Source organism: Archocentrus centrarchus, chromosome 13, assembly GCF_007364275.1.
Source record: "Archocentrus centrarchus isolate MPI-CPG fArcCen1 chromosome 13, fArcCen1, whole genome shotgun sequence".
Lineage (NCBI taxonomy): Eukaryota > Metazoa > Chordata > Actinopteri > Cichliformes > Cichlidae > Archocentrus > Archocentrus centrarchus.
In genome coordinates this window covers 19529326-19552019 of record NC_044358.1, presented here as the reverse complement: position 1 = coordinate 19552019, position 22694 = coordinate 19529326, and the positions used below count along the sequence as shown (strand labels likewise).

Genomic DNA, 22694 nt, shown 5'->3' with positions numbered 1-22694 from the left:
CTGAGAGCGCACCCAGCAACTGAAATTAAAATGTTTATTTTACAGATCTGTGCGCTAAATCACCAGATTAATTCTTTTTCTGCAGCTTGCATTTATTGTCCTTGCATTTTACTGTTATTTGTAGACTTTTAATCACCATTTGGTAATTTTTCTGGTGTAGGTGGAATTTTCTGTGGAAGAAAAGCTTGGAAACGCCCCTTTTAGAATAGACGCTGCCAACACCACGTTTTTCACGTGAACGCGCGGGGGAAATCCTGGGTTAACTTAGCGAGGTGATGACCAGCTTCCAGAAAGATACTCTGGATCTGCTGAACTCGCTTCGTAATACAGGGCCCTCACGTGATGGGGAAAAGCAAAACTACTCAATAAGTAATCAACTTTTTTGCTGTGCCGATGGAAATTTTACACGTGATGTGAGATTTACGCGGTTATACCGTGAATAAGGAAACCTAAAGTTTCCCACACGCTCATGTGAATGTGGTTGCTTTCTACGAGACAAAACGACACGATTCACTGTTGACTGTCCTGGAAGCCCAGGCTTTGAAGGGTCGAAATAAAGCAGTCAGAGTAGTTCCCTGTACATTTTGCGACGTCACGACCAGCTGCCTATCAGGAAGTGATTGACGTGCGCTCCTCTCACTCGAACTTTCAGCCGCTTTCATCATTCTTGTCGCACACTGACTGAGATTTAAGGTCAGCAGCAACATACAGCGCTGGATAGAGAAATACTTTTTTCTCCTACTGAAACATGGATACCGGTGTTGGCCTAGAGAACGCACCTATTTCTTCGTGGAGGGAATATTTTCTATTCCAGAGGGTCCGCATGTTGGTTCCTGTTGGATTCAAGAGCGAAATAAAAGAGCTGTCAAAACTTTCATTACCAGTGGTAAGTCCTCTATGACATCGACTCTGGGTGTCCAGTCTGTAGGATTTGGGCATCAGTGATCAGTGTTGCTTTTAAGCATAGAGGTCCCTCACACTGTGAATTACTCGTTACTAATAACAGTGTTTTTGTTGTCCCATTTTGTTTTTCCTCATCAGATGATATCCCAGCTTATGAGTTTTTCAGTGAGTTTCGTTAGTACGATATTTTGTGGCCATCTGGGGAAGACAGAGCTGGCAGGAGTGTCTCTGGCCATTGCAGTAAGTGAAATTCACACAGTCGCCTTATATTCTTAAGTTAATAAGCCACTAGAATAATGAATATTCAAGCCGCTATTGTTTTCTACTATATTTTCAGGTTATTAATGTTACAGGTGTATCTATTGGTATTGGTTTGGCATCGGCATGTGATACTCTGGTTTCTCAGGTTTGAATTTTCAACCTATCATAATTTATTGTGAGGTCTGATAGTTCTTAAATGACTAGACTGTTCTGTGCCTTTAGACCTTTGGAAGTGGTAACCTCCTGAAAATTGGAGTTATTCTGCAGCGGGCCATCCTCATTTTGCTCCTGGCTTGTTTCCCCTGTTGGGCCATCCTCATCAACACAGAGCCTATCCTGCTGGCAATCAGACAAGAACCAGAAGTGGCAAGGTCAGCTCCCCAAATCCACTTGCGCCTTCTTGATTTTTAAAAATGTGATTCCTGTTAATTTTGATGGTAAAAATCTCTCTGTAGGTTGTGTCAGATGTATGTGAAGATCTTTATGCCAGCACTTCCTGTAAGTATGTCTAACTTAAACTAAAAGTTCATCTGTGAACTGGCTAATTTATTATTTTTTAAATAACAGCTGCTTCCAAATTGTTTGTCACAACCTGGTGACAAGGGAATGCCATGCATGAATTTTTACTAAGGTTATGTATATATGACTGACCTAAGAATGGCAAATTAATATAACACAAAAGCCACAAAATCAAACAATGTGGAAAGCCATGGAAGTGGGAGAAAGGGACACGCTGACAGCCATCACCTTGGAGGATTATATATATATCCCAGCTCGCCCCTACGGGCGTTCTATTTTGCCCTCCAAGCTCGGGTCCTATACCAGAGGCCTGTCCTTCCATGATGGTTAATCTTTAATTAGCTACTGATTGGTTTAGCTTGGGATGTGCCTACGAACAGCTCTGCCTGCTTACCCTGCCACATGAATATTTAATCTGTAACATGCTGTTACTGAACCAAATGGGAGGAGGCCCAGTCGAATCACATTAGAATAAAATGTTTCCAAAAGGTGTAAGTCAGACTATTGTTCTTAGTGTGTGTGTGTGTGTGTGTGTGTGTGTGTGTGTGTGTGTGTGTGTGTGTGTGTGTGTGTGTGTGTGTGTGTGTGTGTGTGTGTGTTTGTGTTTGTGTTTGTTTTCCAGGCTTCATTCATGTACTCATTAGAAACAAGATATCTGCAAAACCAGGTAAATATCTCCCAGATCATCTCCAATAATAATAATAGATTAGGTAATAGTTTGGATTGCAAACAGTGCCGATTGTGTTTAATAGAGGGTCAAATATGCAATAAAATATACGCTGTAAGTGAGTCTCCAGGCTTGTTGGCTAAAGTGTTTAATGATTGATGGTGTCCACATGCAGATAGCAAGGAGATCAGGGCTCCCTGAGCTCTTTCACGTCAATAAAACTGTGATTCACTTTGCTTGACAAACACTGCAAAATACTGCTTTTTATTACAGGAAAAGCATCATCTTTCTTCTGTATATTGTTGGAAAACTAATGATGTCATATATTTGATCTGTCACTTCAATATTGCCAAATTAAAACAGTTTGTGGCATTTTTGTTTTAGGGCATTATATGGCCACAGGTAATCACAGGCTTTGCTGTCAATCTTCTGAATGCTCTCATCAACTACATCGTTCTCTTCGTGTTAAATCTTGGAGTTGCGTGAGTTTGTTTGATTGGATTGCACATGACTTCATTAGTATCATCTTTACTGGTATCATCTGGCATCATCACATATAACCAATATCCCACAATGAAATAATCTTTACAGAGGTTCTGCTATAGCCAACACCATTTCCCAGTTCTCCATGGCTGGAATTCTCTTTGTTTATATCTTATGGAAAGGTCTTCATAAGGCCACTTGGGGAGGTGAGTACAGCATGTGCATTGGACAAAGGTGATCCTTAATATTAAAAGAAACTCAAATGATATTTTACAAAGATGAACAACTTAGGTGAAATTATTTAACAATTTAAAATGTCATTTAAAATACAATAAGTTGTTTATACATGATCCACTAACAAGAAACTAGTTAGAAGAGTTTAAAGAAAACCTAAATGTACCTGAGAAAGACTGTTATTATTATTAATACTGCCATTGTTCTAGTGTGTAGCACAGAAAGGAGGACTCAAATACAAACACTCAAGCAGCTGGTTGTAATGACTTTTAATGAAAGGTAGATGTGGATGAGGCTCACAAATGATCAGATAAGAGTCCGAAGGTCAAAACTGAATACAAGCTGTAGGAGTGAACTGACAAGTGGACCTATTATGCTTTTTCCTTATTTTCTGTCATCATAGTTACACTGTGGTCACATTATACACGGCCAGTTTCAAATAATGATGTCAACATAAGTACAAGTTATCCCTGTGAGCAAAAGCCCAGACTTCAGACTGATCTAAATACTCTGTTTTAGACTCTTTTTTTTTTTTTTTAAACTCTTGGATATGTATAATGTTAAAGAGAAACGATTTCTCTCATACAGTTATCTCAGGCACGCCTCTTTGGCTGTAAATATGGTGGTCCAAACTACCTGCTGTTGTAATCTTCTGTTTGTGAGGGGCAGCCAATCAGAGGGAAGTTAAAAGTTGTCCGTAAAGAGAATGGAGCTAATATGGCTTATTTCAGACCAACTGAATGACTGCTCCAAGGCTCACTATAAGATAAGAAGTATTTCAAACTGAGAATCAAGATCCAAAGCAATGGACAATTCACAAGAGAGCTGAAGAAGAGAGTGCAGGTAGTGTGGAGTGGGTGGATTTGTGACAGAACAATAGCAAGAGTGAAAGAGAAGGTTTCCAGAACCTGCTGTGAATTATGGTTAGAGCTGAAGATGTTAAGATTAGGAGTGACCAATTAGGATTACAGGATTAGAAATGAGTACATCAGGATGGCTCAGACTGAGCAGTTTGGAGACAAAGTTAAAGAAATGAGGCTGAGAGGGTTTGGATATGTGCAGCTGAGGGATAGTGAATGTGTTGGACAAGAGATTTTGAATATGGAGCCAAAAAGAGGAAGACCGTAGAGAAGACTCATGGTTGTAGTGAAGGAGGACAGAAGAGGATGCTAAAGGTACAGTGAAATGGAGGCAGATGATCTCCTGTGGTGAGCTCTAAATGGAGCAGCTGAAAGAAGAAGAAGAATCAAGCAAAGGTACACTAGTGGAGTCAAAAACTATAGAACATAATGGGTCCACTTTAACAATTTGATAGTTGGAAAAGCAGACTGAGAGATGAACAGAGTCAAGTCAAGTCGAGGTTTAATTCTATAGCACATTTAAACCAAAGTGCTATACTGTTGACCAATGTGCTGTACTGATTATACAAAATATATACTGTTCATAAGTTGCTAAACCAACAATAAATATATTTAAAAAATAAAATAGGTAAATAAAAGCTGTGTTTACATAAAAACAGAATTAAAAGTTCAACTAGACCTGAAAGCAAGCAAAAATAAATATCTTTTTAGAAGTTTTTTAAAATGATTGAGAGACTGGGTAGCTCTTATGTGAAAGGGTAAGTTGTTCCAAAGATTAGCACCACCACTGAAAAGGCTCTATTGCATCTGCTTTTAAGCTTGGATCTAGGCATATTCAAGAGCAGATGGTTCATAGACCTCAGTGCTTTGGTAGGAGTGTAGGATTTCAAAAGTTCACATAATTAACAAGGTGCCAAACAATTTAAACTTTTAAAAACATCCATCCATCCATTCTCTTCCGCTTATCTGGGGCTGGGTCGCGGGGGCAGGAGCCTAAGCAGAGAAGCCCAGGCTTCCCTCTCCCCAGCCACCTCCTCCAGCTCATCCGGAGGGACCCCAAGGTGTTCCCAGGCCAGCCGAGAGATATAATCTCTCCAGCGTGTCCTGGGTCTACCACGGGGCCTCCTCCCGGTGGGACATGCCCGGAACACCTCACCCAAGAGGCGGCCAGGAGGCATCCTAATCAGATGCCCGAGCCACCTCAACTGGCTCCTTTCGATGTGGAGGAACAGCGGCTCTACTCTGAGCCCCTCCCGGATGGCCGCACTCCTCACCTTATCTCTAAGGGAGAGGCCAGCCACCCTTCGAAGGAAACTCATTTCTGCCGCTTGTATTCGCGATCTTATTCTTTCGGTCACTACCCAAAGCTCGTGACCATAGGTGAGGGTAGGAACGTAGATCGACCGGTAAACCGAGAGCTTCGCTTTTACACTAAGCTCCCTCTTCACCACGACAAACCAGTGCAGCGTCCGCATCACTGCAGAAGCAGCCCGATCCGTCTGTCGATCTCCCGCTCCCTTTTCCCATCACTCGTGAACAAGACCCCGAGATACATGAACTCCTCCACTTGGGGCAAGAACTCGTTCCTGAGCCGGAGAGGGCACTCCACCCTTTTCCGGCTGAGGACCATGGCCTCAGACTTAGAGGTGCTGATTCTCATGCCCGCCGCTTCACACTCGGCTGCGAATCATTCCACTGCGAGCTGGAGGCCACCCCCTGATGAAGCCAACAGGACCGCATCATCTGCAAAGAGCAGAGATGAGACTCTGAGGCCACCAAGGAGGAAGCTTTCCGCCACCTGGCTACGCCTAGAAATTCTGTCCATAAAAATTGTGAACAGAATCGGTGACAAAGGGCAGCCCTGACGGAGTCCAACACCCACAGGAAACGAGTCCAACTTATTACCGGCTATACGGACCAAGCTCTCACTGCAGTTGTACAGAGATTGAATGGCCTGCAACAACAGGCCAGACACCCCATACTCCCGCAGGACCTCCCAAAGGATACCCCGAGGGACACGGTCGAATGCCTTCTCCAAGTCCACAAAGCACATGTAAACTGGTTGGGCAAACTCCCACGCACACTCGAATATCCTTGAGAGGATAAAATGCTGGTCCAGTGTTCCACGACCAGGACGAAAATCGCATTTTTCCTCCTGAATCCGAGGTTCGACTAACGGATGCATTCTTAGTCAAACCTTTTAAAAAGAAGTAATAAAATTTTTAACTCGATCCCCAAATGGACTGGAAGCCAGTGTAATGAGGCCAATATGGATGTAATGTGATCACACCATTTCTTTCCTGTCAAAAGGTGAGCTGCTGCATTTTAAACAGCTTGCAGGTGACGAAGTAATGACTAATCAGAGCCAATATATAAAGAGTTACAATAGTCTAAATGAGAGGTAATTAAAGCATGAATTATTCTCTCAAAGTCATGTGGCAGGAGGTAGGCCTTCACCCTGCTAAGGAACCTTAATTGAAAGCTCATTTTAACAACAGAGCTAATCTGTTTATCAGATTTTAAAGCACCATCAAAAATCACAGGTTTCTTGCAACCAGATGGCGGTAGGAGGCTAAGCAACTGTGGTTGCCCAAGTAAAATCATTTCTGTTTTGCTTTTGTTCAGTTTGAGGAAGTTTATCTCCAGCCATGATTGTACGCCTCTCAGACAGTTCACTAGTGCTTGGAAAGAGGTTAGATTTTAAAGGTAAATATATCTGTAGATCATCTGCAAAACAATGAAAGGAGATGTTATGCTTTTTAAAAATGGAACCCAAGGGAAGAATATATAAAGAGAAAAGAATGGGACCCAACAGAGAACCCTGAGGTACTCCACAACTAAGTGGGAACACAGATGATGAATACTGTCCTAAATGGACACAGAAACTCCTATCTGACAAATATGACTAGAACCATTTAAGGGCTGCACCTTTTAATACCCACACATGATTCAAGCCGTGACAGAAGAATACTGTGATCTACAATGTCAAAGTCTGCATTCAGTTCCAGGAGCACGAGGAAATACCAGAATCAAGTCTTAAAAGCAGATCATTAGACTCTTAGAAGGGCTATTTCTGTGCTATATCTGTGCTAATGAGATTTATTGATTTATTGTATGACTACTATTTGTTTTGACAGAATGTTTATAATAGTATTTCATTTATTATTTTTTGCTTGAACTTTATTATTAATACACATTTGGAATTGTTAACCCCCCACTATAACAGGTTGGTCTCGAGAGTGCCTCAGGGACTGGGGCTCATACATCCGCTTGGCTATCCCTGGCATGGTCATGCTATGTGTTGAATGGTGGACATATGAGATTGGAGGCTTTCTGGCAGGTACTGTCACAGGCCACTTCAGGGTGCTTTTGTTTGAATAAAAGCTGCTATGAAATCTAACAGTTATCTGTCATTGACAGGTCTCATAAGTGAAGTGGAACTTGGAGCTCAAGCAGTTGTGTATGAACTGGCAAATGTTGCGTACATGGTGAGCTCTTTGATGTGGAAAAAAAAAACATTGTGTGAGATTAATCACAGTTCATCCATCCAATGTAGCTCGAATTTATAGTATTTTTGTTGTTAGTTCCCCATGGGTTTCAGCATAGCGGGCAGCGTAAGAGTTGGAAATGCTTTGGGAGGTGGAGAAACAGAGCAGGCCAAGCTGTCTGCTAAAACATCAATGTTCTGTGCAGGTCAGTATGCTTCAATGCTTATTTCTTTGTGGTATGTTAATGTCTGTCATTTAAAAATATTTTAAAGTCAGTACTTCACTTAATGTTACGTAATCCCAATTTCTCTGAAGAAGGAAGTACAAAAGTAACTTGGAGATTTTGAACATGAGCAGAGAACATGAATATTCTCAGTTCTCTTTATGTACCTCTGAGGTGCCCTTGAGCAAGAGTTTAGATACTCTGAGAAAAAGATTCGTACGGCATGTTGCTGCCAAAGAAGGTTCATATTTATTTCATTATGTTTCTGTCTTTACCACAGTGTCAGTGTCTGTATGTTTGGCAGCTCTCATTGGGGGCCTAAAGGACCACATCTCTTACGTCTTTACATATGATGAGTACGTATATAATTTTATGGGGTTTTGTAATCACCATTCTTGTTACTGTATAAAAAGGACACCAGCATGGGTTATAGTTACATATGCAGTTTGCATCAGGGAGAGAGCAGGCCTCATAAATGACCTTTTGCCAGTACATTAGCCACTGCCCAGCTTTGCTTATATAATCCATTTATATTGAATTGACATAAAAGTTTATGATAGTTGCACTCAGTTATACTGATAACTCTTTACACATTTCTCTTATGTTAAAAAACAGTAGAATAGTATAACAGTGCACCAGGCTCAAATATACAAAAACATGCTGTTGCTCTAACTTTTCCAAACTCAACAGTATCACATTGTAAATTTTGACTCTCTTCATTCAGACAAATCAGGCAAAGAGTTTCTGATGTCATATCTTTTTATGCTCCTTTCATTCTACTAGATGCAACATCTGTGAGTATCTGCCACTGTACTCACGAAACATGTCATGAAGTGCGTATGTGGGTGCCTAACCATGTCTTTATCCTTTCTGCGTGACTAGGCTGCCGTGGGTGGTATAATAAGAGGAGCAGGTAAACAGAAAGTTGGAGCTATTTGCAACATTTTGGGATATTATGGTGTTGGCTTTCCGATTGGAGTGTCACTGATGTTTGCAGCCAAATTAGGAATCAAGGGTAAGATTGTGGCAGAGATGTTTTTAACCTTCAGCTGTTTGTATCCACATTGTTGCCTGACTGGCCTTTTTTTGTCCCCACAGTCCTTTTTTTTTCAGTTAGATTTCTGTGACACCATCAACAGCTCCTTCCTTCTCTTACAAAAAAATACTTTTTGTTTTCCTCAGGTCTGTGGACAGGCTTGTTAACTTGTGTGTTCCTGCAGTGTTTCGTCCTGATTTTCTATTTGATAAAAATGAACTGGAAAAGGGTCACAGTTGAGGTTTGTGTTTAGGGATAAATATTTCATTTTGAGTGGTCTTTGGCAGTTTCTGTATGAATAAAGGATCACACACTGTTTTTCTTGCAGGCTCAGGTCAGAGCAGGAGTGCGTGGAAGCTCCACAGACACAGGTATGGGAGAGTTTCCAGCAAAGTATAAGTTAACATGACTAAAAAGCATGGAAGCAGAACAGCAAGAGAGATACAGGATTGACTGAGTTTAAAAGATGCCATTCTAAGTCTAGTGAGTGGGATGAATCTTGTTTGTGCATTTGAATTATGTCTCTACATTATTCACAAATATTTTGCAGCTTCTTTTCTTCTAAAATCTCTACAATGAAGCTAGAAAGTGCAAATTTCATGATATTCTTCCAACAGGACTCTGGACTCTGTGGTAGCCCAATGAAATTGTCATATGTTTACCCAGTTTTTACTCAAAATCGACATATTGGCCGTCCTTTTTCACCTCCTCTTAATGTTGGTTTTTTGTTTTTGTCATCACGGGGGTGTTAGTCTAATGCTTGGGAAACATACAAGATATGGGTTTTTGACATTGGAAAGTGGAACCAGAGGCACTGCTTGTCACCAGGCAAGGCAGGCTATCAATAGGCCCCTGAAAGCTGGCAAGCTTTAAACCACAGCAGTGATAATATGGAAAGGTTGCAATGACAGTAGGAGAGACCTGATCTCCCTAAGGGGGCCCACCTGTCTCCACTCCTGTTGCAAGTGGCTTGCTTAATTCTGTTTAAACAAATTTAATGACAACAAGGGAAAGTGGTCATCGTCCTCATATCATTTATAACATAATGGTGATGAACGCTAGTTGGAGGGGCATTTTCACCTAGGTCCGCTGTGAATTTTTGCCTAGGGCCTCAACTGACTCTACAGTCACTACTGATGGGAATTCACGTGCTGCAAACTGCATTTGTTAAGTTCAGGCAACAATAAAATGTAGTGCTGAGTGAAGGAAAGGTTATGGTTTGGAAAAGGCATCATGCCACCACTCCTTTTAATATTTAACAAAAGCGAGGATCTTTCCTGCCTTTTAAAACAAATGGTCTGATTTGCACTATACCCTTTGCATATAACATTAAAAGTGCTTTAGTGGTTGTAGACATAGTAAACAAATAAAAGCACAATCTGGGTGATGCAGTAAATACAGTTAACACTTGTAAAAGCTTGTACATGAATCATGCTGACTCACAAGCACTGTAATTGCTGCATATCACCTGTGCTATAGGCTTACTCACTGGGTTACTAATCTTGGACTTTTGGTCCATGCATTCTGACTTCAGTGATTGGTCTAGTCTTCTTTTATCTGAATAAGATTATGGCCAATAGAATTGTGGTCTGAGCTCAAAATAATAGTCAATGTCATTACTGAATGTCTGCTGAAGATTAAAATCCAGACTCATAAACATCATCAAACATTTTTTTAATCATCATTTGCTTTCATTCAGTGAAGATTGTGCAATGAGGGGTCTAAAAGTATAAAACTCTCAAAGTCCAAGTTGATGTCTGCAAATTGGTATTTGCTAAACAATCAGAATAAGTAATGTTTGTGTGGTACAAATGCTGTACAATTATTTAAAAGAGAATAGATTTAAAATGATCAATTATGTGTGACTTACCATTTTAGCCCTAAGGAGATCAGTAAAATGTCTAATCAATAGCTAATTAGTATATTTACTTAAAAAAAATACAATTCATTTTAGTTTAGTTTAGCATTTTCATTAAAATAAACTAAATACAACAGTGTGGGGCCTTTAACGTCCATAATATAGTGTGAGAATACTTAAGCACATCAGTAAAAAGCAGCTTTGAATCTCTACTTGATGGCCCATTTACTGGTTTAAAAAAAAAAAAAACTGCCATCAATGGCTGAAAACTTAATTGATGGTCTACTGAGCCCAACTGCCAGTCAAAATAACCCAGAAAGCCTTTTTTTGTGCGTGTGTGTGTGTGTGGGAGTTCTTTATTGTAGAAAAATTCCACAACAATTAATTTTTTTACCCATTTACCTTCTCTCCATGTTAAATGATTATTGTCATCTCTATCTACTTTTTTAGCTGTGGAATGAATAAATCCTCGTCTATTCTCTTGAGAAATTCACATTTTCCTAAATTGGCTCTTGTACCAATATTTGAACATACTGTAATGTCTCCAGCAAAGGATTGTGGGCTTCCAAAATGTTGTGTTAGTAAGATTTCATGGTCTTTTTAACTCTTAATGTCAGTCACAAAACACAACATAGCAGCACAGTCCAAAAGCACTCACTTGGATCAGCAGCTGGAACTATAAAAAACAATATAGCAACTTTGGATATTGATTATACAGTGATTAAGGTATAAAACTTAGACAAATTACAAAAAAGATTTTGGAATAAAAATAATAATTGTATGATCCCATACATAGAACATTTGCATATGTATGTCCAGGTACCCAACCAGATGACTCTGGGAACTCAGAGGTTCAAGCAGACACCTTTGACCTGATGGATACTGAGGAGGAACCTGCAGTGAGATCAGCTGAAGTGGAGCTCTCTTACAGAACTCTGGTTCTGCGTAGGGGCCTGGCTCTGGCTGCCATGCTGTTCATCTTGGCTGTTGGTATTATTTTAAATCTGCTAATAATCAACTTGGCTACCTGATTATGAATAAGGTCAAACTTATTCAGTGAAATAACTCCCAAGCCTCCAGTGCTGCTTTGCCAGGAGGGCTCAGTAATATGCAAGCATTTGCATTGCAAAGCAGGCAGTAACAGAGGTCACAAGCAGGCCCTAAGGCAGATGAGCAGAAAATGAAAGAGGGGTCTATCGATAAATCAGTATAAGCAATATATTCCTCTTAAATGAGAAGAGTATTTAATAAATGAGTCAAACTAAAAATGGCTTGACATGACAGTCTCAGTCTCTCTGTGCTTAAAACATTAAACAGAATCATTGTGATTATCTTTGCTTTACTCTGACTCTTCATTTGGCACCAACATGATGGAGAAATTTCGATCAGCAGTATACGTAGTGTTGATTGAGTCAAAGGTAGAGTTGGTCTTTGCAGAGAGGGTTTCTGGCAAAGGCACAAGGAAGTGAACACCTGCTCCAACAGCAAGAAGTGCAACTGCAGCAAACATAGTGAGGCCTCGCCTGAGGATCAGTTGGGTGATTGAGAGATGGCTGCCCTTCAGCTTCTCTGTCGCATCTGGATCTTGGGCCACAGTGGTCCTATCTTGGCACTCAGTGCTCACAGACATATAGCCATCCATCAGCTGAGAAAAACAAAACAAAAACACAAGCAAGTTGTTCGAGCTGCTGTGTTCACAAGCTTGTTTATGAAGGATGTCTACACTCACTGACATTATGCAACTCTAAGAACAGGAGGGAAAAAGTCTGTCTGAAATCTGTCAAGCATGAAGAGCAGTCTGAAACCTGAGCTTTTAGCATACAGGGTTTACTTACACACATTCTGACTATATAATTTGAAAAATTTGCTGTGTTGAATATGAGCATCCACCACTGCAACATGCAATACATTACTGTGCAAAAGTGCAATTCTCCTCTTTTCTTTATATTTTTTCTAGGAAAATTAGTGCAGATACATTTTAGATACAGTTTAAAATAGGTTCTTTGCTCTTGTGCAGGTTTATCACTTGAGTTAGATGATTTGTTTACACTTGCATGATTCATAGGTAAGTGTTAAGTGGCTTAACAATAAATTTTAAAAAAACTACTCTGAAAATGGTCAGGTACAAGGACTGAAATGAGTAAAGCAGCTAATGTCAAAAAAAAAAATGAAAACCCTTCAGAAAACCTATTATTTGATCCCACTTAAAAAAAAACAAACAAAAAAACTGGCTTCATAAAAGCAAACTATAAAGAAATAATTTTGCACAGTATCATTTATATGTAAAAAATTGAGGAAAAGAAATTATAAGTGAAAATTAAGAACACCCTAGATTGCTGGTCGATGATCGATTTTTGTAATTGTATCATCAATTCTGCAGCTGGATATTCTGGACACTCGGGTGAAGAGAGGAGCTGAGCTGTCAACTGATCACCACCTGGTGGTGAGTTGGATCAGGTGGCAGGGAAGGGTGCTGGACAGACCTGACCCAGCTAAACGCATAGTAAAGGTGTGCTGGAAACATCTGGCAGAGGCCCCAGTCTGCAAAATCTTCAACTCCCACCTTCGACAGAACTTTAACAGCACTCCGAGGTAGGCTGAGGACATTGAGTCCAAATGGACCATGTTCTGCACCTCCATTGTTGAGGCTGCTGCACAGAGCTGCAGCTGGCAAGGTGGTCAGTCCCTATTACGGTGGCAATCCCTGAACCCCATGGTGGACACCGAAGGTGAAGGGAGCCATCGAGCTTACCAAGACTTACCAAGCCTGATAGGACTCCAGAGGCAGCTGACAGGTACTAGCAAGCCAAACTGAACGCAGCTCAGGTGGTGCCGAAGTAAAAACTCAAATGTGGGAAGAGTTCGGTGAAGCCACAGAAAAAGACTTTTGGACAGCCTTGAAACAATTCTGGCAAACTGTCAGGCAGCTCAGGAGGGGAAAGCAGTGCTCTACTCACACAGTACATAGTGCACGTGGAGTAGTGCTGACTTCAATTGAGGCTATAGTCAGGCAGTGAAAGGAATACTTCAAGGACCGCCTTAGTCCCATAGACACATCTTCTGTAGCAGAAGCAGAGTCTGGGGATGAGGGGGACGACTTGACCATCACCGGGGGAGAGGTCACTAACAACTCCTTGGTGGCAGAGCCCCTGGGTTGGATGAGATTCAGCCTGAGTTCGTTAAGGCTCTGGATGTTGTAGGGCTGTCTTGGTTGACGTGCTTCTGCAACTTCACATGGACATCTGGAGCAGGGCCATTGGATTGGCAGACTGGGGTGGTGGTCCCCGCCTTTAAGATGGGGGACTGGAGGGTGTGCTCCAACTATTGGGGAATCACACTCCTCAGCCTCCCCAGGAAGGCCTATGCCTGGGTGCAGGAAAGGAGGGTCTATCTGTTAGTCAAACCTCAAATTCAAGAGGAACAATGCAGTTTTTGTCTTGGTCCCGGAACACTGAACCAGCTCTTTATCCTCTCAAGGATATTCAAGTGTGTGTGGAAGTTCGCCCATCCAGTCTACGTATGCTTTGTGGACTTAAAGAAATCATTGGACCGCATCCCTCAGGGTATCTGGTGGGAAGTGCTGCAGGAGTATGTGGTGTCTGGCCCATTGTTGCAGTCTATTCAGTCCCTGTACAACCGCAGCAAGAGCTTGGTCTGTCTGACTTGTTTCCTGTGGGTGTTGGGCACCACCAGGGCTGCCCTTTGTCACTGATTTTGTTCATAGTTTCTATGGACAGAATTTCTGGGCGTAGTCAAGTGGCAGAAAGCTTCTGCTTCAGTGGCCTCAGAGTCTCATCTCTGCTTTTTGTGGATGATGCAGTCCATTTGGCTTCATCGGGTAGTGGTCTCCAGCTCGCACTGGAATGGTTGGCAGCTGAGTGTGAAGCAGCTGGTATGAGAATTAGCACCACTAAGTCTCAGGCCATGGTCCTCAGCTGGAGTGATGCAGATGCTGCACCCTCAGCTATGGTCACAAGCTTTGGGTAGTGGGTGGTCACTGATATAAGCAGCAGAAATGTGCTTCCTCTGAAGGGAGTCTGACCTGTCCCTTAGAAATAGGGTGAGGAGTGCAGTCATTCAGAAGACGCACAGAGTAGAGCCACTACTCCTCCACATCAAAAGGAGCCAGTTGAGGTGGTTTGAGCATCTGACTAGGATGCCTGTTGGTGTCCCAGGAATAAATACAGGAGAGAGAAGTCTGGGCTTCTCTGCTTAGGCTGCTGCCCCTACGACCCTGCCCCAGATAAGCATGGATGGATGGATGAGAACAAATTAAGAAAAATGAAACTATATCAAGAAATGTAGATTCACTTTTGCTAGTAATGACTTTAATTGCCACTTAGACTCACATTACTTGTTTGATCAGCGGTGCTGTTATCCACAGTATCTGTCATAGCAGCTGTGCTTAATAATGAAGGATTTTTCTGAGCACGTTTCACAGCCTGAAAATATGAAAACTCAATGTAAGTAATAGATTTATAGATTCATTTTTGACTAGGAAACAAGTAAAAATTGATGTCTAAGTAACACTTAGGGACACTGCATTATCTTGATTGGTACTGTATATGATACCTCCTCAGTGATTCGCTCCCAATTTAGCTTAAAGATGACAATAATGTAGAAGGTAGACTGTAAAATGACACAAACAAGCAGTCCAAGCCAAAATCCTGCAGAGGAAATGATAAATTATTTAACTGCATGACAAACTTCACTTGAAAAACCGCTTTTAGGAAATTACAAGAAACAATCGCTCTGTACAATTACCCAAAACTCTTAGTTTTGCAACAAATGTTAAAGTGACACTTAGGGAAAGCCCTATGCAGTAGTATCCAATGAAATTAGCCACAGCTGGAATCTTCTGTTTCCCTGTGCCCAAGAAAATGCCTGTGCACACACACTGGAATGAAAGAGACAAACTTGTGGAAAGATCAATTTTATATTAGACTTACTAGGCATGCTTTTAGTAGGATAATACAGATACACGTGTGCAGCCAAATTTAACTGTAAAACTCACCACGAGACCATCAAAGAACTGAAGGAAACAGTAAGCATTCATCAACTGTGAGACCAGACCTATGATCTTCCTGAAAGAACAAGGTTTCATTAAAATTTTGCAGATCTTTGCCAACAACAGTATTTAGGAGCATTACTATTATTGGAATGTGAATGCAGCTGAACTCACTCATCTGAGGTGAAGATGAAGCCAATCACTGTTTTGATGGAGCCAAGGACAAGTCCTTCAACAACTGCAATGCTACCTGGAAAACAAGAGTTTTGAAATCTGAATAACGATGGTTGAGTGCTGGGAAGCACTCAACCATCTCTTCCTGCTCTTGTCGGAGACGGTCGCACTATCTCTCTCTCCCTGCCCTCCCCATCTCTCCGCTTGCTGCTTGCTGTGAGAGCGTCTTTTACACACTGTCCGAATAAGAACAAGATTGAACCATGGATCTGGCTAACTGGGCATTCTCCATCATTGATCGAATTTTTTCCACTATGAGATCCGGGACAGGGGAGCCTGCGTGTCCGAGTGGAACAGACCCGGTTGGATACGTCATCGACTCTTGGAGCTCGTGGAGACCTGTGTGCTTCTCGGCCCTTGGAGTGGAAGACGTGGAAGACGCCTACATATTCGGCTTTTTGGTAGCAGTATCCTCTCTGTTTGGGCTCGGTGGATACCTGCTTTACTGGCAAATTAAGAAAATCTGGACGGCGGTTCGACATCTGCAGAGGCTGCCGACCCAGGTGGAGGGGCTGAGCAGAGCCGTACAAACTCAGACTCAAAGCCTGGTGGACCTGAGCCGCAAGATTAGCGAGCTCGCAGGCGAGAGGGGTTAGATCAGGAGATATAGTTCGGTTCTGCACAGTGAGGACGGCAATCAACGAATTTGGAATATTGGATTTTTGAATGGTTTCCCAGTAAGACTGAAGGCTGTTGGAAAAACAAGCAGCCTGTTCCAAAACAACATTTGTTATCAGGAATTCGGCTCCCCTGCCGGCCTTGGGTTGGCAACCATATCTCTCTCCAGGGCACTGTGTGCGGCTGCTCTCTCCCCCACTCCGCGTTGTGACTTGTGAAGCTGGGTCTGGTGTATCACGGCCGCTGATGAAATTCCACCACTATCAGCAAACTGTTTTGGCTGGAACCTGGCATCTGGCTCCACAATGCCCCCACCTCTCGTCTCCGTCTGCATCCCCTCCTGACCTGACCTCACCTACCGCCGCTGTCCTTGCTTTACATGTGCAAATGCTTTGCTAAGGTGGTTTTTTCTGGACCCTGGTATAGTGCTCTTTTGAGCACTGTACCAGATGACTTTTTTTTTAACCTAACTTCCCCATGATGTGTTGTTTTCTCCTCCTGCCAAAGGTAGCGCCGCAAGTAAACGGCTGCATGACCCGAGGACACATATCCCCCTATGTGTGTTGTGTTTGTGTATTTGGATGGTGTTCTGTAACTGCAATTTCCAATGTGTGAACTTGTTCACCCACATGGCAATAAAACTTCATAAAAAAAAAAAAGCTAATCTAAACCATGATCCATTTCTAACTGACCTGCAAGAGTGAGGGACATCTTGCTGGTTAGGAGTGCCCTGTCAGTGTCTCCTGCACCAAGAGCATTACCCACCCGGGCACACGCTGCAGCCTGAATACCAAGAGGGAACTATGGATTTATCATTATGAAAAAAGGAAAAGGTTTGATCTTAGGGGGCTCAAAAGCATTTAAAGAAAGGTTTTAAAGGCAGAATTAAATTCTCTGATTTGCAGTGATTGTACTATACCATATATGTTATGAAAGCCACCATTATGACAGCATGCTGGGCTGCCAGCTCATCTTCACTCAGCATTCCTGATCATTACAGACAAAGATGAAAGAACAGGCATGACTTAGATTTCTTAGCTGATCTGAGATCATCTAAAAGAGGGGAAAAAAAGAGGATTACCTGCAAAGAATCCCCCAAACTCATAAACCCACCACTCAAAGCACTTCATTAATGTACTGGGAATGGCCAGCTTCATGTAGGAGCCCCAGTCCTGCAGTGATTCTACAGACCAGCCTGCAGGGGGCGAGAAACACTCATTTATATGAAACTTGGGGAAAGAGCAATATGGTCCATGAGATTAAAAACTCCTCAGCATTCTAAGTATACCTCCCCATGTTGTTACATGAAGCTTCTTCCACCAAATGTAAGCAAACAGAAGAGCACAGATGTAAATCTGAGACAGAGTATTTGCTGCTGCAGATCCACTGCAAGACATTTAGGTTGATATCAGTGTGTGAAGTCTGTTTATTCAGATTTGATGGTGTGTGTGTGAGTTGACCTACCCAACACCCAGATCCAGCCAGTGAAGAAAAGTATAGTTTGTCACCACATTTGCTATGTTTGCCAGAGCAGCAGTGTACATTTGTGGCAGTATAATTCCCTGAGCACACAAACAGGAGTCAGTGAGACTGCCACTTATCTAAAGCTTTCCCATTAAAATTTGTTTCAGGAACATTTACAACATTCATAAAAACTAGTATGGGATCAGCATAGAGAAACTGACCTGATTCTGCAGGTAAGACACCTGAAGATGATGCAGAAACATTGCCTAGAGAACAAGATCACTTGAATAAGGTGATAATTAATTGCATAGCACAGAAACTGTCAAACATTTGTTAAAACTTTTGCATTAAGCTTAGAGAAAAGTAGTAACTTACTGGTACAGCAGGAAGGAAAGCTGTAATATACAGCTGTGCTATTCTGAAAATATAAGGTTCGAGTGAAAAAGTAGTGATCGGGTTAATCTCATTTATTTTACGGGTGACTTGAGAGTATTATTTGGAAATTTAAAAATGTTCCATTTATGAAAAAATATGGCCTTTTTAAAATAAAAAAAAATGAATAAGTGAATGTGAGTGCGGTACTTTTTAGGACAAAATGCTAAACAGCAAATAAAAAAATAACTTCAGTAGAATTAAAAGCAGTTTCAAATTCAAACAAACACTCATACAATCCTATACATTAAAACTAGGCAAACATTTCTAGAAGGAATTGGTTTTTATAGTCAAACTATAAAAATAGGTTTTAGGAAGAAATTTAAACCAGGTTACAGGCTCATGTGGAGTCAGTAGTTTGCAGATGTACGGTTTTAAAAACCAGCAGTAAAATCTTTAAATCAATTCTAAAACTGACAGGTAGCCAGTGAAGGGCTGCAAGGGCTGGTGTAAAGTGGTTGCTTATTTTATTAGGCGTTAAAAGCTTGGCAGCAGGAATTTGAATTAATTGTAGCTTATGTCTGTTACGATGACTGATGCCAAAGTCAGTTCTGGAGGAAATAGAAGCATGGGCGACCTTAATTGAAATGAAATGGGAACGATATCTGTCAAAGATAAATGTAACAGGACTGCATAACTTTAGAAGCCTGTGTATGAAAAGAGAGTTTGGAGTCCAAGATTACCTCTAGGTTGCAGATATTTTTTGATACTGTATGAGGCCCCAAATAGAGGAAAGATGTAATTATAATTATTTCCATTTTACTCATTTAGTTTTAGAAATTTTTTGGGCATCTGGTTACTAATGTCAGATATGCAATTACTTATATGTGAGACATCATTAGTGCTAGGTTTTAATGGGACACAGAATTGTGTATTGCCTGTGTTGCAGCAAAATTTGACTTTTTCAAATTTTTTTGAGGGATGTCATGTAGATGGTAAATCAAAGGGGATCCATGAGAGACCCCTGGGAAACACCAACAAGAGAAAGGAGCATTCAAAGATCAGGCTGGAAAAATTTCTTGTTCCAGGACCAGTTTACTGATAGCAACGCTATTTTGCTAATGACTGATGAAAATATTGTGATCCACGGTATCCAAGGCTGAGATGAGGTCAAGGAGAATTAACACAGAGAACAGCCCAGAGTCAGCAGGGAGCAGGTCAACTGAGACTTTAACCAGAGCACTCTGAGTCCAGCTAACCCCACTTATAAGACATATTTGATATATATAGTTTATAATGTAGGTAATGCACTGTGTGCTGAAAACATTTTTGAAGATTCTCTAAATAATATAATAAGTCAAGCAGAATGAATGCAATAAAATAGAGACAATGACTTTATACAATTAGTTGAGGTCATTGTGTCATTCACCAATTGAGAACTACTAGTACTAGTTGTAGCAACATTGTTACCGTGTACTTACCTTGCCACCTCGGGATTCTGACCCACACATAACAGGATGGCCTGGGCATTAATGAGGAGGCCCCAGCAAGGCAGACAGAACAACAACAGGATGATGATGCCCCGCTGAAGGATCACGCCCACGCGGAGTAGATTTTTAGCACCAAAAGTCTGTCAGGATAATCAGCATTTTAAAGATGGCAGCAAGAAACTGGAGCCACTGAAAAATTCCAGTGTATTATATCATCATGGTGAATGAGTTTCACAGACCTGAGACACCAGAGTATCACACGCTAGTCCCAAACCATATCCTGTTGCTGCAGTGGTAACATTGATAGTCTGAAATGAATGTAGACTATTATAAGCAAAATTTCTATGACTCATAAGAGCAAGTGTTAAGTACTGAGCATATCTTAAATCATAAGTGCTGTTCCCCAGTGATCATGAGAGAATTATCTTAGTGACTTAAGTAGCAATTCCTTTCCCTCCATCAGCACCTTTGAAATTACTTCTTCATTTTTCTGTTTCTCAAGTTATCCTCCAAACATCTGTGGAGCATACAGATGACCACTTACAGCAGAAGCTAATCCATAGCCAGCCATCACGTCATTTCCCAAACGGCCACAGAACATTGTAACCACAAATGGAAGCAGGTAATTGAGGATTCGAGAGAGCAGCTAGAAAGATAAATACCAAAAAATGTTGCAGGGGTCATACAGCTATCATGTGACAAGTAATATTACAGTAAAAAAAAATGCAAGCTGCAATTAACTATCATAGTATTAAGATTATTTCATGATTAATGAGCTACAAAAGAGTCTTTGCAGTCAATACTCAGCATGTAAACAGGACCAAATAGTTTGTAATTCTGTTGTCTCAGATATGAAAGTGTGTTTTCCCGACATCTTAACCTTTTCTTTGGGAAAGCCAGCCGTCATGTTCTATTGTGTACATCAGCAAAGGCAACCTTAATCTACACAATCTGTTAAAGAAAGAGCATGGCACGTGAGCAATCCCAGTACTTACCAGAGGCCCTGTCATCTTCAGGATGTGGTACAGTTCCTCTCTGTGGGCCACAGGAACCCTGTGGCACAGCCATCTGCAACAAAAAAGCTTGCCACTGGACCCCTCCATGTCTACAGCACTAGATGCTGATGTTATGTTCTTCCACTGAAATCTTTCTCTATACTCTCACATCGTTGTCTTAGTTTCTCACCAGGATACTGCAAAGGATGCAGCCACAGCTGCCCTGGAACTAAACAAAGTCCAGCTGAAACAACAGAGATTGTGAGAAGGAAGACAAGAAACACTCAGCAACCACAACAAAGACTAAAATGGGGGTGAGGACTTGAAAGCAAGAATGTTTTGATCTCAATGATTAAACGTGTGTAAAACACAAGTAACTACCTCTGGTTATGTCAACTGAGGGAATTTTACAAAAAATAATAACATCAGGATTTTAGAACTGTAAAGATCAAACATTTGCACGGTCAACCAAAAAAAAGAAAAGAAGAAAAAAAAACAGACCATTGTTGGAGACAATCTAATAATAAAATCTTTTGCAGCATTTCACAAACTTTGGAAATACTAAACAGTCCAACATCCTAGGAACATGAAATACCTTATCAAATATGTTACCAAGCTGTTACTCACAGCAAATTGAAAGCAGTAATTAAGAAAGTGACAATCGAAGATCCTCAAACAATAGAAAAGGAGTGCATGAATGGGCTGTGTTAATAAAATAAACATTTGTGTGTTTGGGGGAGAACCTCTTTTTTAATATCTTGATTGATAAATCTCTTTGATACTGGACGGGACAAACAAGCAGAACAGTGGAGGATTAGTAAGTCGTCCACATCTAAAGGAGCTAGTTGAGGTGGTGCCTCCTGGACCTCGCCTAGGTAAGGTGTTTTGTGTATGTCCTACCAGGAGGAAGCCACCACAGGGCAGACCCAAGACATGATGGAGAGATTGTGTCTCTGCCAATCTGGAAATGCCAGTTGTCTGGAAAACCGAGACAAATGATGGATGGATGGATGGATGGATGCTGAAATTTGTTGTTAAAAATAAAAATCTGATGAAACAGTCAGTTACACATTTATCATTATCTGCAATGATATTAGTCATTCAATCAATATACTGGTTTAATTCATAAAATGAAGAAAAAATGCATGCAACACCTTTAATACACTTTTAAAAAATGTGTTTGGCTCAGGTCGTGAGACAATCATTCCATAAGAGCTCAGATCTCTGTGTTTTTATGCCATCTCTTCTAATGTGACCAGCACACTGGAGAACATTTGATCAGGAGTATCTGTAGAATTGATCCAGTCCAGTGTAAAGTTTGCAGGCAGGGTCTCTGGCAATAGCACAAGGAAGTGCACACCTGCTCCTATAGCAAGGAGTCCAACTGCTGCAAACATAGTGAGACCTCGCCTGAGGATCAGCTGAGTGGTGTAGAGATGGCTGCTCCTCAGGTCCTGGTCCACACGTGCACCTTGTGGCTCTTGGCATTTGGTACTCACTGGCATGTAGCCATCTCCAGACTTAAAGGAACAAATATCATATTTGCCATTACTTTATTAAGTTGAGTTAAATAAAGATAAATGCAATGACATGTAACAAGAAGTATATAGTAAGATGAGATTTGTAATTTTGACTGGAAAATACCACAAAGAAGAAACTGATAAGAAAGTAAAACAAGACATGTCTCTTACCTTCACATTACTTAATGTGCATCTTTGTCTAATTGTGTCATGTGAGTCTTTTTCTGAGCTCGTTTTACAGCCTGAATAAACAAAGATGCAAAATCCCCACAAACCTCACATACTGTATGGATTTGTCTCACACTCAGATGCCTCAAAAAAAAAAAAAATCAAACAGTCTCTTTCTGTATGTGAACAGCTGTGGCCCTGCATGACCCCATTGTTACATTAGCCAGTAATATACCTCATCTGTCATTCTCTTCCAGTTCAGCTTGAAGATGACAATGACATAAAAGATGGAC

The 22694-nt window shown here is 41.1% G+C and overlaps 2 protein-coding genes across 2 annotated transcripts; one reads left to right on the top strand and one right to left on the bottom strand.

The window, feature by feature from the left end:
- The first annotated feature begins 691 nt into the window (after positions 1-691).
- On the top strand, positions 692-11741 carry LOC115790781 (multidrug and toxin extrusion protein 1-like). Its single transcript, XM_030744723.1, has 17 exons — positions 692-886; positions 1042-1143; positions 1241-1309; positions 1387-1535; positions 1620-1662; positions 2306-2350; positions 2735-2832; positions 2942-3039; positions 7154-7267; positions 7348-7415; positions 7512-7620; positions 7919-7994; positions 8363-8432; positions 8521-8653; positions 8821-8915; positions 9003-9045; positions 11352-11741. Exons 1-17 carry the CDS (start codon positions 749-751, stop codon positions 11561-11563), a joined length of 1662 nt encoding a protein of 553 aa, XP_030600583.1. The 5' UTR covers positions 692-748; the 3' UTR covers positions 11564-11741.
- Positions 11742-11871: 130 nt separating this feature from the next.
- On the bottom strand, positions 11872-20837 carry LOC115790883 (multidrug and toxin extrusion protein 1-like). Its single transcript, XM_030744883.1, has 17 exons — positions 20714-20837; positions 20263-20364; positions 19958-20026; positions 19710-19858; positions 18232-18274; positions 18078-18122; positions 17857-17954; positions 17681-17778; positions 17474-17587; positions 17312-17379; positions 17085-17193; positions 15715-15790; positions 15547-15616; positions 15297-15429; positions 15105-15199; positions 14882-14974; positions 11872-12177 (listed from the first exon to the last, which is right to left on the bottom strand). The coding sequence occupies exons 1-17, from the start codon at positions 20819-20821 to the stop codon at positions 11872-11874; spliced, it is 1776 nt and encodes a 591-aa protein (XP_030600743.1). The 5' UTR covers positions 20822-20837.
- Positions 20838-22694: the final 1857 nt, after the last annotated feature.